Genomic DNA, 18,556 nt, shown 5'->3' on the forward strand with positions numbered 1-18,556 from the left:
GATCAGGATGAAATTATGTATTTTAAAGTTCCTGAAAGACACCATAGGACTGACACCTACATGTCAGAGTCAGACACCTGAGAAACTCAACAAAGTGAGGTGCTAGGCAGCCAATCTATCTCAAGCATCGGGTCTTTATGTTAAAAACTTCCATCACATTTCCCAGATCTACATCCAGGGGTTGTCACTTCAGAAGCTTATTGTACACAGGATATTTTTTACACTTCTGGAATTGTTTTTGTTTTCAAGCAGCTGTAAATTATTTTAATATTAGGCTCATTGAGGTGAGAGAATGTGTTTGTCGCTGATGTAGCCTATGATGTAGGGCAGGCCTATGCCTACTAGTCTTTTATATTGGCTGGTGTAATGTAATGTCTATTTTGAGGGGATCAATTTAGCAAGCCTTTATGGAAATATAAACTATTTGTTTTCCCCTAGCAACTGGCAGAACTTCATACTAGTGCTACAACAAGCCAAGTTCAGTTGTTTTCGTAACCCTCCTGTGGACAAGGGGGCGGGAAGGATGCCGAATACGTCATGACTGCAGGACTCCGCTTCCATAGATATTAAGGGAGGAGAACGTTTCGAGGATTGACCGGAGTGAGAGCGGTTATAGGACTGAAGCAGAGGTTGGAGGGAGGCTTGACAGCATCTTCAATAAAGGGACCAAGTCACTGCTGCAGCCTAGACACCGAGAAGCCCAATTCAATTGAAACGCTGCTCTTTTTGGCGCGAGGTTATCTTCTGCATTTCTTAAAGTAAGTGGGTCTTTTCTATGCATATTATAGTTGTGATATTTCAAGATGCAGAGCATTTTAATTAAATAACGGGAAAATCTTGAATTTATACGCGTATTATAATCGTCAACTTCATAGCCATGTTTGATCAGGCTATGGTTGTTGGTTCTGAATAACACAGTAACTTCGACTAAAGGTAGTTGAAGGGAATGATGTTCCATTATTCCCGTAGTTAGTAAAACTGCTCTGTATTTAAAATGTATACTTAACTTTTTTTTCTCAATTTGCTTAACCTTTTTCTTTAAAAGCCAATGTCAATTATTATATATTAAAAGACTAGACACATCAAAGAGCAGGTGTATACCAAATAGCCTACTTTATTAATTAAACATATATTTTGGTACTCTTGTTGTAGCCTAAAAGGGCTTTACATGTAGACTTTCAAGGCAGTTATGCCTCAAACTGCTTCCAAACGTGATTGACGTTGATTCTGGATTGTGAACAACCAAATCAAGTTTTCATATTAAGCCTGTAAGCCTAGCACCTTCTACAGTCATTTACTTTTTAAAAACTTCTTAAAGGTGGAGAAAAGAGAACATTTACTCACTTAAAGGTGGAGAAAAGAGAACATTTAATCATACGGATGAGATGTAGGGTACTAGGGGGTAACTAGCCCCCTGTGGCAACTGCCCCCCTCCCCCCTTCTTAAAGGTGGAGAAAATAGAATATTTACTCACTTAAAGGTGGAGAAAAGAGAACATTTAATCATATGGATGAGATGTAGGGTACTAGGGGGTAACTAGCCCCCTGTGGCAACTGCCCCCCGCCCCCCCTGTAACTCACATTAAGACCACAAGATGTCACCAAATTATTTTTCCAACACTTTCCCTGGCTGGCACTGCTCTTGCTAAAAGAAAAGTCCTCTGTGTCATCTTGTGGTAAATTGATCCAATTTTTGAAATTTTCAAAAAGTTGTAGATATATTGCAATGAAGTTAGATCTATAATGTTTTTTTTTTAATATACAAGTAGGAAAGCCTTTAGAGAAATAATCCACTTGTTTAGAGAGAAAAATTTAGATAATTTTTGAGTAAAGTAGTAATATGTTGGATGAGTGTGTTGGTGGGGCTAGTTACCCCTTTATGGTTATGAATGTGTTTCTACCTATCATATAGACAATGACAAGCCCAGTTAGCGCTAGTTTATGCTAACTTGCTAGCTAGCAACTTCACTAGCAGTCAATGCTAGCCAGCTAGCTAGTTACCATAAGCTGCTAGGAGTACTAGCTAGCACCTTACTACCAGATCGTCTGAGGTAAAATACATTAAAAAGATAACGTAACTTAATTGTAGTTGTAAATGTTTCCACTAGTGACTGATAGCTTTACAGTTAATGTTACTTTATAGCCTTTTAGCTATTTTACACAGCATTTTATGTCATATAGCTAGAAAGCTAGCTACGTTTTTAAGAGAGCGCTTTTCCATTGGCATCTCTACCCCTGTTTTCAGTCACTGTCACGACTTCCTCCGAAGCTGCCTCCTCTCCTGGTTCGGGCAGGCTACGGCGTTCGTCATCACCGGCCTTCTAGCCACTGCCGCTCCTCATCTCATCATTCCATTTGTTTTGTCTTGTTTATTACACACACCTGATTCATATCCCCTCATCAGTACCTGTATAAGTGTTCCCTCTGCCCCCTTGTATTTGTGTGTGATTGTTTATTGTGAGGAGAGTGAAGCTTGGTTGAGCTCCTTGTATTTTGTATTGCCGGGTTATTTTCTGCGTGTGCCTAGTTGGTTCCAGTGCGGCTGTTTTGCGCACTGGACTGTTTTGACACATTACTGCGTAACTCTGTATTCCGGAATAAATCCTGTTATTCTGTGATTTACCCTCCTGCGCCTGACTCCCTCAAATCACCTATCACAGTCACAGGTGGGGACTGGATTAGGTGTGAGCAGTGCAGGAGGTGGGCTTATGAGTTGTGCTCCAATTTGACTGGGGATAGCTTTATTTGTGACCTACAGCATGTCACATGCGCCGAATACAAGAGGTGTAGACCTTACAGTGAAATGCTTACTTACAAGCCCTTAACCAACAATACAGTTTTAAGAAAAATAAGTGTTAAGTAAAAAATAGATAAGACAAATATTTAAACAAAACAAATAATTAAAGAGCAGCAGTAAAATAAAATAACAGAAGGGAGGCTATATACAGGGGGTACCGGTAAGGAGACAATGTGCGGGGGCACAGGTTAGTCGAGGTAATTGAGGTAATATGTACATGTGGGTAGAGTTAAAGTGACTATGCATAGATAATAAACAGAGAGTAGCAGCAGCGTAAAAGAGGGTTGTGGCGGGGTGACTAAAACTGAGCTTTTTGGCCATCAAGGAAAACACTATGTCTGGCGAAAACCCGACACCTCTCATCACCCCAAAAACACCATCCCCACAGTGAAGCATGGTGGTGGCAGCATCATGCTGTGGGGAAGTTTTTCCATCGGCAGGGACTGGGAAACTGGTCAGAATTGAAGGAATGATGGATGGCGCTAAATACAGGGAAATTATTAAGGGAAACCTGTTTCAGTCTTCCAGAGATTTGAGACTGGGACGGAGGTTCACCTTCCAGCAGGACAATGTCCCTAGGCATTCTGCTAAAGCAACACTCGAGTGGTTTAAGTGGAAACATATAAATGTATTGGAATGGCCTAGTCAAAGCCCAGACCTCAATCCAATTGTTAATACAGTGGGGAAAAAAAGTATTTAGTCAGCCACCAATTGTGCAAGTTCTCCCACTTAAAAAGATGAGAGAGGCCTGTAATTTTCATCATAGGTACACGTCAACTATGACAGACAAAATGAGAAAAAGAAATCCAGAAAATCACATTGTAGGATTTTTAATGAGTTTATTTGCAAATTATGGTGGAAAATAAGTATTTGGTCAATAACAAAAGTTTCTCAATACTTTGTTATATACCCTTTGTTGGCAATGACACAGGTCAAACGTTTTCTGTAAGTCTTCACAAGGTTTTCACACACTGTTGCTGGTATTTTGGCCCATTCCTCCATGCAGATCTCCTCTAGAGCAGTGATGTTTTGGGGCTGTCGCTGGGCAACACGGACTTGCTAAGATTTTCTATGGGGTTGAGATCAGGAGACTGGCTAGGCCACTCCAGGACCTTGAAATGCTTCTTACGAAGCCACTCCTTCGTTGCCCAGGCGGTGTGTTTGGGATCATTGTCATGCTGAAAGACCCAGACACGTTTCATCTTCAATGCCCTTGCTGATGGAAGGAGGTTTTCACTCAAAATCTCACGATACATGGCCCCATTCATTCTTTCCTTTACACGGATCAGTCGTCCTGGTCCCTTTGCAGAAAAACAGCCCCAAAGCATGATTTTTCCACCCCCATGCTTCAAAGTAGGTATGGTGTTCTTTGGATGCAACTCAGCATTCTTTGTCCTCCAAACACGACGAGTTGAGTTTTCACCAAAAAGTTATATTTTGGTTTCATCTGACCATATGACATTCTCCCAATCCTCTTCTGGATCATCCAAATGCAAACTTCAGACGGGCCTGGACATGTACTGGCTTAAGCAGGCGGACACGTCTGGCACTGCAGGATTTGAGTCCCTGGCGGCGTAGTGTGTTACTGATGGTAGGCTTTGTTACTTTGGTCCCAGCTCTCTGCAGGTCATTCACTAGGTCCCCCCGTGTGGTTCTGGGATTTTTGCTCACCGTTCTTGTGATCATTTTGACCCACGGGGGTGAGATCTTGCGTGGAGCCCCAGATTGAGGGAGATTATCAGTGGTCTTGTATGTCTTCCATTTCCTAATAATTGCTCCCACAGTTGATTTCTTCAAACCAAGCTGCTTACCTATTGCAGATTCAGTCTTCCCAGCCTGGTGCAGGTCTACAATTTTGTTTCTGGTGTCCTTTGACAGCTCTTTGGTCTTGGCCATAGTGGAGTTTGGAGTGCGACTGTTTGAGGTTGTGGACAGGTGTCTTTTATACTGATAACAAGTTCAAACAGGTGCCATTAATACAGGTAACAAGTGTAGGACAGAGGAGCCTCTTAAAGAAGAAGTTACAGGTCTGTGAGAGCCAGAAATCTTGCTTGTTTGTAGGTGACCAAATACTTATTTTCCACCATAATTTGCAAATAAAATAATTAAAAATCCTACAATGTGATTTTCTGGATTTTTTTTTCTCAATTTGTCTGTCATAGTTGACGTGTACCTATGATGAAAATGACAGGCCTCTCTCATCTTTTTAAGTGGGAGAACTTGCACAATTGGTGGCTGACTAAATACTTTTTTTCCCCACTGTATGTGGTATGACTTAATGATTGCTGTACACCAGCGGAACCAATCCAACTTGAAGGAGCTGGAGCGGTTTTGACATACCCCAAGAGACTTACAGCTGTAATTGCTGCAAAAGGTGGCTCTACAAAGTATTGACTTTGGGGGTGGTGAATAGTTATGCACGCTCAAGTTTTCAGTTTTTTTGTCTTATTTCTTGTTTGTTTGACAACAAAAAATATTTTGCATCTTCAAAGTGGTAGGCATGTTGTGTAAATCAAATGATACAACCCCCCCAAAAATCAATTTTAGTTCCTGGTTGTAAGGCAACAAAATAGGAAAAATGCCAAGGGGGGTGAATACTTTCGCAAGCCATTGTAGGTGTTCCTTTTGTCCAGGTGGGAAAGGGCAGTGTGGAGTGCAATAGAGATTGCATCATCTGTGAATCTGTTGGGGCGGTATGCAAATTGAGTGGGTCTAGGGTTTCTGGGATAATGGTGTTGATGTGAACCATGACCAGCCTTTCAAAGCACTTCATGGCTACAGACGTGAGTGCTACAGGTCGGTAGTCATTTAGGCAGATTACCTTAGTGTTATTGGGCACAGGGGCTATGGTGGTCTGCTTGAAACATGTTGGTATTACAGACTCAGTCAGGGACAGGTTGAAAATGTCAGTGAAGACACTTGCCAGTTGGTCAGCGGATCCTCGTAGTACACGTCCTGGTAATCCGTCTGGCCCTGCTGCCTTGTGAATGTTGACCTGTTTAAAGGTCTTACTCACATCGGCTACGGAGAGCGTGATCACACAGTCGTCCGGAACAGCTGTTGCTCTCATGCATGCTTCAGTGTTGCTTGCCTCGAAGCGAGCATAGAAGTAATTTAGCTCGTCTGGTAGGCTTGTGTCACTGGGCTGCTCGTGGCTGTGCTTCCCTTTATAGTCTGTAATAGTTTGCAAGCCCTGCCACATCCGATGCGCGTCAGAGCTGGTGTAGTATGATTCAATCTTAGTCCTGTATTGACACTTTGCCTGTTTGATGGTTTGTCAGAGGGCATAGCAGGATTTCTTATAAGCGTCCGGGTTAGAGTCCCTCTCCTTGAAAGCGGCAGCTCTACCCTTTAGCTCAGTGTGGATGTTGCCTGTAATCCATGGCTTCTGGTTGGGGTATGTACGTACAGTCACTGTTGGGACGACGTCATCGATGCACTTATTGATGAAGCCAGTGACTGATGTGGTGTACTCCTCAATGCCATCGGAAGAATCCCGGAACATATTCCAGTCTGTGCTAGCAAAACAGTCCTTTAGCTTAGCATCCGTGTCATCTGACCACTTCTTTATTGACCAAGTCACTGTTGCGTCCTGCTTTAGTTTTTGCTTGTAAGCAGCAATCAGGAGGATAGAGTTATGGTCAGATTTGGCAAATGGAGCGCGAGTTAGAGCTTTGTACGCGTCTCTGTGTTACCCCGGTACTTAAAATAAACATCCCTTTTCTAAAAACAACATTTCATGAAATAACTAAAAAAGTGTAAACTGTAGCAACTTATTTACATTAATAGTTTATTCGCCTAAGCATGACCTTCATCCACATAATTAATTTTTTCCAAATGTTGCTTTTTTGTGTCAGCAATTAGATATTGTTCTTAAATGGGGCTAGTTACCCACTAGTACCCTTATAGCTATCCAAGTCAACTTTAGAAAACGACCTACCCTTGCACTGATTTTGTGGAGTGGAGCAGGGGGGACTGGCCATCTGCCATTACAGGCAAATGCCAGAAGGGCTGGTCTACTTTTAGTCTGGTGGGTGGGCCTGTCTAACTTGTTTTTATTTTTGGTCAAAATTTGCCTGATTTTTTTTATTTTTATCCTTGTCTGCCTTTTGCTGGGAAACAGTTGCCAGGGCTTTGATACAGTTGAAGTCGGAAGTTTACATACACCTTAGCCAAATACATTTAAACTCAGTTTTTCACAATTCCTGATATTTAATCCTAGTAAAAATTCCCTGTCTTAGGTCAGTTAGGATAACCACTTTATTTTAAGAATGTGAAATGTCAGAATAATAGTAGAGAGAATGATTTATTTCAGCTTTTATTTCTTTCATCACATTCCCAGTGGGTCAGAAGTTTACATACACTCAATTAGTATTTGGTAGCATTGCCTTTACATTGTTTAACTTGGGTCAAACGCTTCGGGTAGCCTTCCACAAGCTTCCCACAATAAGTTGGGTGAATTTTGGCCCATTCCTCCTGACAGAGCTGGTGTAACTGAGTCAGGTTTGTAGGCCTCCTTGCTCGCACACGCTTTTTCAGTTCTTCCCACACATTTTCTGTAGGATTGAGGTCAGGGCTTTGTGATGGCCACTCCAATACCTTGACTTTGTTGTCCTTAAGCCATTTTGCCACACCTTTGGAAGTATGCTTGGGGTCATTGTCCATTTGGAAGACCCATTTGCGACCAAGCTTTAACTTCCTGACTGATGTCTTGAGATGTTGCTTCAATATATCCACATAATTTTCCTTCCTCATGATGCCATCTATTTTGTGAAGTGCACCAGTCCCTTCTGCAGCAAAGCACCCCCACAGCATGATGCTGCCACCCCGGTGCTTCACGGTTGGGATGGTGTTCTTCCGCTTGCAAGACCCCCCTTTTTCCTCCAAACATAACAATGGTCATTATGGCCAAACAGTTATATTTTTGTTTCATCTGACCAGAGGACATTTCTCCAAAAAGTACGATCTTTGTCCCAATGTGCAGTTGCAAACCGTAGTCTGGCTTTTTTATGGCGGTTTTGGAGCAGTGGCTTCTTCCTTGCTGAGCAGCCTTTCAGGTTATGTCGATATAGGACTCGTTTTAGTGTGGATATAGATACTTTTGTACATGGTTTCCTCCAGCATCTTCACAAGGTCCTTTGCTGTTGTTCTGGGATTGATTTGCACTTTTCAACCAAAGTAAGTTCATCTGTAGGAGACAGAACGTGTCTCCTTCCTGAGCGGTATGACGGCTGCGTGGTCCCATGGTGTTTATACTTGCGTACTATTGTTTTACAGATGAACGTGGTACCTTCAGGCGTTTGGAAATTGCTCCCAAGGATGAACCAGACTTGTGGAGGTCTACACATTTTTTTCTGAGGTCTTGGCTGATTTCTTTTGATTTTCCCATGATGTCAAGCAAAGAGGCACTGAGTTTCAAGGTAGGCCTTGAAATACATCCACAGGTACACCTCCAATTGACTCAAATGATGTCAATTAGCCTATCAGAAAATTCTGACGCCATGACATCATTTTCTGGAATATTCCAAGCTGTTTAAAGGCACAGTCAACTTAGTGTATGTAAACTTCTGACCCACTGGAATTGTGATACAGTGAATTATAAGTGAAAAATGTTTGTAAACAATTGTTGGAAAAATTACTTGTGTCAGCTGTGTTTTTGGTGTCGAAAGAAGGATGGATGTGCAGGAAAGAACCTTATACCTACTGTAAAATATGGTGGTAGATCTTTGATGTTATGGGGCTGTTTTGTTTCCACTGATCCTAGGGCCCTTGTTAAGGTCAACTGCATCATGAACTCTACCAAGTACCAGGACATTTTAGCCAAAAACCTGCTTGCCTCTGACAGGAGGCTGAAACTATATCTTCCAGCAAGACAATGACCAAAGGATATCCATGATCTGGAAAGATTCTGTATGGAGGAATCGCCTAAGATCCCTTTCAATGTGTTTTTTAACTTGTTAAATAAAATCAATTTCTCTGAGCAATTGTACAGTGGGGAAAAAAAAGTATTTAGTCAGCCACCAATTTTGCAAGTTCTCCCACTTAAAAAGATGAGAGAGGCCTGTAATTTTCATCATAGGTACACTGTCACGGTTTACTAAGCCAGAACCCAGAAGCAGACCAGGACAAGGTAAGTGGTGTCAAAGGTGAGTGTTTATTTAACTGATCCACGAGTGCTGCTGAATAATCCAGGGAACAGAGCGGGCGGCGTGGATGAGTTGTTGAGGGTGCAGTAGTTGGTCCAATGATGGCTCGGCAGCCGCCGACCATCAGGCAGAGGTTGGGTGAAGGTTCCGGACGAGTGACTGCAGGGAGAACAAAACGGAGGTAAGCATACAACAAGCAAACAAGGTGCAAAACAACAAAACTAATGCTCTAAGCTCTAAGACTGATCCGCTGATAAACATACTGTTCATGGCTAACGATCCGGCAGGGAATGGATGTTAGGCCAGAGCCTAAGAAGGGTGATGATCAGGACCAGGTGTGCAGATTGCTGATGGGATGCAGGTGCGGAAATCAAGAGAGCTCCCGCCTAGCAACGTTGCCCGGCAACCAGGCAGGGAGCGTTCCAGAACCCTCGGGAAACTGGAGATCACGAGCAGAAAAACTAGTACACAGACAGGACCCGACTCAGACTGCCGGGATCGTTACATACACGTCAACTATGACAGACAAAATGAGAGAGAAAAAATCCAGAAAATCACATTGTAGGATTTTTTATGAATTTATTTGCAAATTATGGTGGAAAATAAGTATTTGGTCAATAACAAAAGTTTCTCAATACTTTGTTATATACCCTTTGTTGGCAATGACACAGGTCAAACGTTTTCTGTAAGTCTTCACAAGGTTTTCACACACTGTTGCTGGTATTTTGGCCCATTCCTCCATGCAGATCTCCTCTAGAGCAGTGATGTTTGGAGCTATCGCTGGGCAACACAGACTTTCAACTCCCTCCAAAGATTTTCTATGGGGTTGAGATCTGGAGACTGGCTAGGCCACTCCAGGACCTTGAAATGCTTCTTACGAAGCCACTCCTTCGTTGCCCGGGCGGTGTGTTTGGGATCATTGTCATGCTGAAAGACCCAGCCACGTTTCATCTTCAATGCCCTTGCTGATGGAAGGAGGTTTTCACTCAAAATCTCACGATACATGGCCCCATTCATTCTTTCCTTTACACGGATCAGTCGTCCTGGTCCCTTTGCAGAAAAAACAGCCCCAAAGCATGATGTTTCCACCCCCATGCTTCACAGTAGGTATGGTGTTCTTTGGATGCAACTCAGCATTCTTTGTCCTCCAAACACGACGAGTTGAGTTTTTACCAAAAAGTTATATTTTGGTTTCATCTGACCATATGACATTCTCCCAATCCTCTTCTGGATCATCCAAATGCACTCTAGCAAACTTCAGACGGGCCTGGACATGTACTGGCTTAAGCAGGGTACACGTCTGGCACTGCAGGATTTGAGTCCCTGGCGGCGTAGTGTGTTACTGATGGTAGGCTTTGTTACTTTGGTCCCAGCTCTCTGCAGGTCATTCACTAGGTCCCCCCTTGTGGTTCTGGGATTTTTGCTCTCCGTTCTTGTGATCATTTTGACCCCACGGGGTGAGATCTTGCGTGGAGCCCCAGATCGAGGGAGATTATCAGTGGTCTTGTATGTCTTCCATTTCCTAATAATTGCTCCCACAGTTGATTTCTTCAAACCAAGCTGCTTACCTATTGCAGATTCAGTCTTCCCAGCCTGGTGCAGGTCTACAATTTTGTTTCTGGTGTCCTTTGACAGCTCTTTGGTCTTGGCCATAGTGGAGTTTGGAGTGTGACTGTTTGAGGTTGTGGGCAGGTGTCTTTTATACTAATAACAAGTTCAAACAGGTGCCATTAATACAGGTAACGAGTGGAGGACAGAGGAGCCTCTTAAAGAAGAAGTTACAGGTCTGTGAGAGCCAGAAATCTTGCTTGTTTGTAGGTGACCAAATACTTATTTTCCACCATAATTTGCAAATAAATTCATAAAAAATCCTACAATGTGAATTTCTGGATTTCTTTTTCTCAATTTGTCTGTCATAGTTGACGTGTACCTATGATGAAAATTACAGGCCTCTCTCATCTTTTTAAGTGGGAGAACTTGCACAATTGGTGGCTGACTAAATACTTTTTTCCCCCACTGTATCAGTATAAAATAATATAGTTTCCCCCAAAATAATTAGCATACTGTCACGATCGTCGTAGAGAGTAGACCAATGCGCAGCGTTAGTTGCAAACATACTTAACTTTATTATCTTCAGTGATAATAAGAACAACAAAACAACAAAACGAAACGTGCAGTCCTACGGTTCAACACAACCAACAAGGAACAAACCAAACGGAAACAAGATCCCACAAACACTAAGGGAAACAGACTGTTTAAATATGGCTCCCAATCAGAGACAACCAGCAACAGCTGACACTCATTGCCTCTGATTGGGAGCCACTCTGGCCAACATAGAAAAGCAACAACTAGAACTCCCACACAGAACATAAACACATGGAATCTACACACCCTGGCTCAACATATAGAGTCCCCAGAGCCAGGGTGTGACACATACAATATAGCTCAGTATTTGTATAATGTATTTTATACAGTATTTTTTGCTTATCTTTATCAAGGGTGCCAATCATTTTTACTTCACTATTTCATGAAATCAAGTTCCTTGTTTTACTGCTGCTGAAGTGATTGCAGCTTGGGAATCTGAAATCAGAGCCACATTGTGGTTGCAGACAGTTACGGTAGGTAAGGGAAAGATTGAAAGCCAGTCAGAAATTTTGAAAAAGTGCTGACAAATCCCTTTTAATATGTTCCATATAAGAAACGTCTGGGTCAGGGCCGGTTCGTGTCGTTCTGTGTTGCTTCACAGTCCCCGCTGTTCCATAAGGTGCATTTTTATCTGTTTATTAAATCAAATTGTACTGCTGGCATGAGCTACTTGATGTGGAATAGAGTTCCATGTAGTAATGGCTCTATGTAGTACTGTGTGCCTCCCATAGTCTGTGCTGGACTGTGAAGAGACCTCTGGTGGCATGTCTTGTGGGGTATGTGTGGGTGTCCGAGCTGTGTGCCAGCAGTTCAAACAGACAGCTTGGTGCATTCAACATCAATTCCTCTCACAAATACAAGTAGTGATGAAGTCAATCTCTCCTCTACTTTGAGCCAGGAGAGATTGACATGCATATCACTAATGTTAGCTCTTTGTGTACATCCAAGGGTCAGCTGTGCTGCCCTGTTCTGAGCCAATTGCACAAAGTCCCGCTTTGTGGCACCTGACCACATGACTGAACAGTAGTCCGTCCAGGTGCGTCAAAACTAGGGCCTGTAGGACCTGCCTTGTTGATAGTGCTGTTAAGAATGCAGAGCAGCACTTTATTATAGACAGACTTCACCCCATCCTGGCTACTGTTGTATCAATATGTTTTGACCATGACAGTTTACAATCCAGGGTTACTCCAAGCAGTTTAGTCTCCTCAGCTTGCTCAATTTCCACATTATTCATTACAAGATTTAGTTGAGGTTTACGGTTTAGTGAATGATTTGTCCCAAATACAATGCTTTTAGTTTTTGAAATATTTAGGACTAACCTATTCCTTGCCACCCATTCTGAAACTAACTGCAACTCTTTGTTAAGTGTTGCTGTCATTTCAGTCGCTGTGGTAGCAGACGTGTATAGTGTTGAGTCATCCGCATACATGGACACACTGGCTTAACAATCTTTGTCGTTAGTAAAGATTGAAAAAAGTAAGGGGCCTAAACAGCTGCCCTGGGGAATTCCTGATTCTACCTGGAGAGGCTTCCATTAAAGAACACCCTCTGTGTTCTGTTAGACAGGTAACTCTTTATCCACAATATAGCAGGAGGTGTAACGCCATAACACATTAGTATTTCCAGCAACAGACTATGATATATAACGTCAAAAGCCGCACTGAAGTCTAACAAAACAGCCCCCACAATCTTTTTATCATCAATTTCTCTCAGCCAATCATCAGTCATTTGTGTAGATGCTGTGCTTTTTGAAACAGGAAAGGGCCTTCCCCAAACTGTTGCCACAAAGTTGGAAGCACAGAATCGTCTAGAATGTCATTGTCATCAACTAAGTGGCCTAGCCCGAACCATGAAAAACAGCCCCAGACCATTATTCCTCCTCCACCAAACTTTACAGTTGGCACTATGCATTGGGGCAGGTAGCGTTGTCAAACCCAGATTCGTCCGTCGGCGTGTCAGATGGTGGAGCGTGATTCATCACTCCAGAGAACGCGTTTTTACTGCTCCAGAGTCCAATGGTGGCGAGCTTTACACCACTCCAGCCGACGCTTGGGATTGCGAATGGTGATCTTAGGCTTGTGTGTGGCTGCTCTGCCATAGAAACTAATTTCATGAAGCTCTCGACAAAAAGTTATTGTACTGACATTGCTTCCAGAGGCCGTTTGGAATTCGGTATTGAGTGTTGCAACAGATTTTTATGCGCTACGCGCTTCAGCACTCAGCGGTCCTGTTCTGTGAGCTTGTGTGGCCTACCACTTCAACAGCTGAGCCGTTGCTCCTAGACATTTCCACTTCACAATAACAGCACTTACAGTTGACCGGGGCAGCTCTAGCAGGGCAGAAATTTGACGAACTGACTTGTTGGAAAGGTGGCATCCTATGACGGTGCCACATTGGAAAGTCACTGGACTCTTTAGTAAGGGTATTCTACTGCCAATGTTTTAGCCTATGGAGATTGCATGGCTGTGTGCTCAATTTTATACACCTATCAGCAATGGGTATGGCTGAAATAGCCAAATCCACTAATTTGAAGGGGTGTCCACATACTTTTGTATTTTATACATTTTATGAATGCCCATCCATGTGGTAGGCCCACCATTTGTAAAAAAATAAAATAAATAATAATTAAAAAAGGCAGTTGCATTGGCTTTATTAGTCCTGATTCCTGTGACTAATCAATTTGGCTATTTAAGCTCTGAATATCAGCTACCCAACTTTATCAGGAGCTATTGTGAGCCTATTTACAATGTGTTTACACAGCGGGAAATGCAAAAGTATTTTATTTTTCGCTATGATCAGCTTGTCAAAAATTGACGGATACAAACTTGAAGCCGCTGATCATGACAATGGTGTGAAACTCCTCGACAACAGTTGTGATTGTCCATTCCATATTGTCAATTTTACTTTGATCTGTCGTGTTTTTAGGATATGTTGTTTGTTAATATGACAGTGCATTTTTTATTTGATTGGGCGCCATTTAGGTTAGGCTATTTGATCGGAGAAACCTGCATGATGTAAAAAGTGTCTGTCTCATTACAATGTCATACATTTGATCTCCAGTCTGTAGGCTACAGAAAAGGCAACATACTCTTTATACCATATCCTATATCTGCTACATGATTTATGTTATTAGATTTTTTTTGACGGAACGTTGGTGGAGCGCCGCAGCGATGCGTCTCTCCAACAGCACCCTGGAGAGGCGCGCTGGGAATGGGCAAGCTAAATACAGTGGCTTGCGAAAGTATTCACCCCCTTGGCATTTTTCCTATTTTGTTGCCTTACAAGCTGGAATTAAAATTGATTTTTTGGGGGTTTGTATCATTTCATTTACACAACATGCCTACCACTTTGAAGATGCAAAATAACAAAATTTGTGAAACAAACAAGAAATAAGAAAAAGAAAACAGAAAACTTGAGCGTGCATAATTATTCACCCCCCCCAAAGTCAATACTTTGTTGAGCCACCTTTTGCAGCAATTACAGCTGCAAGTCTCTTGGGGTATGTCTCTATAAGCTTGGCACATCTAGCCACTGAGATTTTTGCCCATTCTTCAAGGCAAAACTGCTCCAGCTCCTTCAAGTTGGATGGGTTCCGCTGGTGTAGAGCAATCTTTAAGTCATACCACATATTCTCAATTGGATTGAGGTCTGGGCTTTGACTAGGCCATTCCTATTTTGTGTATGTCCATTACATGAAATCCAAATAAAAATCCATTTAAATCACAGGTTGTAATGCAACAAAATAGGAAAAACGCCAAGGGGGATGAATACTTTTGCAAGGCACTATATTTTGCGCCCCTGCCTTTGACAAAGTGGGCACTGTTTATCACAGGGCGCCATCAGTGCTCACCTAAAAAGCCCATATTCCAATGGTTGAGAGAAACTGTCATAGTTTTTGGGCATAATTATGTGATATTTATGTGTTGTTGTTGGAGGTGTGTCTTGGTCAGTTTAGCTCAGAAAATGATGCCTCGTCAATCTGCCGCCATAGGCGGCCACCTAATCCTGCCTAATGAGCAGGCCGGCTGTGGTCCGGGTTATATATAATATTAAGGAAAAACTAAGATATTTATGACTACTTGATTAATAAAGGGTGAACAGTTTGATCATTGCCCCCTCCCCCCATGACGTCAACAGGGAAAGTTGCCCCCTGGCTGGGGCTTACGTGCAGGGCTGTCTCCTCTCCCCCCTCAAAGACCTCTCGCCGTTGACACTTTCATGGCCTGGCTGAAAAGAGAAGTAAAGCAAACATTCCCTTTATCTGGTTCAACAGCCCTGAGGGGTAGTTGAGTCCCTGTCTGGGGCATGCTGTTCCCTTCCGCCCAGCAACAGGAGAAAAGCCTGCACTGCTGACAACCCTACACATACTGTACCTCTGTCAGTAAATGGTGAAGCAAAGCAGTAAAATGTCCATAACATAGAGGCAGCAGTTGATTTATTTCTCTAAAATGTATTATAGTGTATTATGGACTTTGAACTGAATGGGGAAATCTTCCCATCCACCCATCTATCTTTCGATCAATCCACCCATCTATCTATCCATTAAACTAACATCTCTCCTCTGCTGTAAACATTGCTCACCGTGAGATAGATTTGTTTTGCTCCCACCATCCCCAATCCTCCAACATTGCTCAGTCTACCCTGGCCTGGAATTGTGGAGAATTCTAGATTGTTAGAGAAGGCTGTGAGGCTGAATGTCTGCCAAATAGCCAGTCTCTAATGATTTGATAACTGACGACCACCCAAACTGTAGCGGTCCATTGAATACGTTTCTGTTTTCTGTTGGTATAGAATAGATGTTTTAGAATAGATTTCAGAAATCCCTCAATTGTTAAAAGGTGTAAAAAGAAAAAGAAACTTTTGATACGTGAATATCCCTTCATATTCAAGTTTGCATCCACATTTTTAATTTCTGCAACCCATAGCATAATACAATGGTCTTCAACTGGCGGCCTGTGGTCCAAGTCCGAGTCGATTTGATGTGGCCCGCAAAAGTTGCCTAAATGTAGTTAAATACCTATGTAATAATACATTACGTTGCTTATTCCAGTAATTCATTGGTCTCTCTGGTCTGTGTCCCTCCTCCAGGTGGTCTACAGTACAGTGTGGTGAGTTCCCTGCTCATTCCTAGCAATGCCGTCTCCTTGCTCTCTCCTGTGCCGACTGGCCACGCTTCTCTGTGTGTGGACACTATGCCAGGCCCAGTTGGACACCAAACCACCCCCTGGCACCCCCATCATCCAGCTGCGTCTGGCAGGGGACAAACACAAGCACTACGAGGGCCGGGTTGAAGTCTACTATAATGGAGAGTGGGGCACGGTGTGCGACGATGACTTCTCCATCCATGCGGCCAATGTCGTGTGCAGGGAGCTGGGCTACGTTGAGGCTGTGTCTTGGTCTCCTTCCTCCAAGTACGGCAAGGGAGAAGGTAAGGAACACAGGGAGAAGAGATAGTTCAGTAACATGTTGGAATCTGAAATCCACTCTGACCATTAAGACTTAATTAAAGGGATAGTTCAGAGAAATTATATATTTTGAAACAAATACATGTATCCCAGAGAGACTTACATTTTGTATTTTTTTGTCATTTAGCAGACGCTCTTATCCAGAGTGACTTACAGGAGCAATTAGGGTTAAGTGCCTTGCTCAAGGGCACATCAACAGATTTTTCACCTAATGGGCTTGGGGATTCAAACCAGCGACCTTTCGGTTACTGGCCCAACGCTCTTAACCTGTTCTATTACAGCAGAAATATACATAGGTGAGATACAGTATGTCCCTCTTTGCAGGAACTATGATTAGCATAGCAAGGAGACGATGTCTCAATGGGAACACATGAGTCATTAACAAGGGCCGGTTGTGTTAATAACATCAATCATCTAGCTTTTATAGAGAGCAGCTGGAGCTTCATACAGCTCCATACATACTGTTTCATTTACAACCTTCAATCAGAATTATGGAGTTGGGAAAGTAATTAGACATATGACAGTACTAGAGATCTTCAAGACAAGGGGATGATGAGATTATGTCTATGCGTCTGGCTTAGTGTGTTTCCAGTTGCCAGTCGTTTTCCCCACGTAGGGTTTGATTGGTGTGTATCAGATAGACTGTAATGGGTAAAACATTGCTTTTTGAGGGATTAGGGTCCAAGACAGGGGAAACATTAGTCCCGGGATTTCCATAGAACATGTCACTCTGTTCTGAGCTGCTGAGACAGAAGTCATATAATGTCAGTGGTGTCTAGTTCACTGCATGTGCCCAGATGATTTATTGATCTTGAAATATGTAGACTGAAGAGTTGTTAGCTGGGAAAGCTAGACTTATTTTTTCCAGGTAACATAGGAATAAGGTGTGGATATCCACCAGCATAGGGCCAACATCCCCAGAGCAATTCTGCAACATTTATCATCTCAAAAGGCTGAGTTAATATGCCCTATCAGAACCTGAATGGAACATTATCAGAATGTGAAGAGAACGTTAGACCATTTAGATTAGTCTAAAGAGCCATAAACCTTTTTTTGACAAGTGATGGCAACTGGAATTCTGTAACACTTATTTCTTGCACGAATGGTCAAATTTGGCCATTCTAACCTAAGCATTAGGTGAGTTGTCAGGAACTTAAAAATGGATTTGATCAATCTCATGGCCTGCTTTATGAAGGTCCCGGACCCAGATTAAGCCTAGTCTTGAACTTAAAATAATGTTAAATGGAGAATATACTGTACATTGAAAGTTGATAACTAGACAGGTCCAAATTGTTACCCAAAGGTGTTGTCTGTTGAAGCCTAAAATGGATATAGGGTGTTGCTGTTGAGAATGGAGAGGGTTCCCTTACCTTCATGTGTGGTCATCAGAGAATATGTCTCTGTCCCCCATTGTTCGTAGGTCGGATCTGGTTGGACAACGTCCACTGTTCGGGACAAGAGAGAACCCTGGCCCAGTGTGAGTCCAATGGCTTCGGAGTGTCTGACTGCAAACACTCTGAGGACGTGGGAGTGGTGTGTAGCCAGAGACGAATCCCCGGCTTCAAATTCATCAGCACCCTCACCAACAATGTGGAAGTAAGCCTAAAAACATACAGACACACGTGTGAGCACATAGAAATGCACACACGCACGTTCATACACACAATTATGTACGCATGGCTGCGCACACACACACATGCCATCTACATGATTGCATCATGTTATGTTGCTTGTGTAGCAATTTCACAGCAATGCAGGACAGATGAGAATATGTGTTTGAAGTTTGAATAAACAACAGAGTAATAATTCTAGTGTCGAAATGTCTTACAGTTAGGTCGTTTTCAGTGACCGTATAACCACCACACTGGCAGTCATGAGTCATGACCGCAGTGAAATTCCACTGGACATGCGTTGGTAGTACCTAACTCGCTAACGACCGTCAGGTCGCTAATGGCCTGGCACTCAGCGCTCTATTGTCCCTCTAACCACTCTGACATCAATGTA

General features: G+C 42.8%; 1 protein-coding gene across 1 annotated transcript in view; it reads left to right on the plus strand.

Annotated features, from left to right (window-relative positions):
* Positions 1 to 591: 591 nt before the first annotated feature.
* LOC121575094 (lysyl oxidase homolog 2A) overlaps positions 592 to 18,556 on the plus strand; it is a 62,500-nt gene continuing 44,535 nt past the window's right edge. The window contains exons 1-3 of the mRNA XM_041887934.2: positions 592 to 758; positions 16,176 to 16,515; positions 17,973 to 18,148. Coding sequence (XP_041743868.1) covers positions 16,221 to 16,515; positions 17,973 to 18,148 — 471 coding nt within the window. The 5' untranslated portion in view covers positions 592 to 758; positions 16,176 to 16,220. The remainder of the gene's footprint in view (positions 759 to 16,175; positions 16,516 to 17,972; positions 18,149 to 18,556) is intronic.

Source organism: Coregonus clupeaformis, chromosome 10 (genome assembly GCF_020615455.1).
Source record: "Coregonus clupeaformis isolate EN_2021a chromosome 10, ASM2061545v1, whole genome shotgun sequence".
Lineage (NCBI taxonomy): Eukaryota > Metazoa > Chordata > Actinopteri > Salmoniformes > Salmonidae > Coregonus > Coregonus clupeaformis.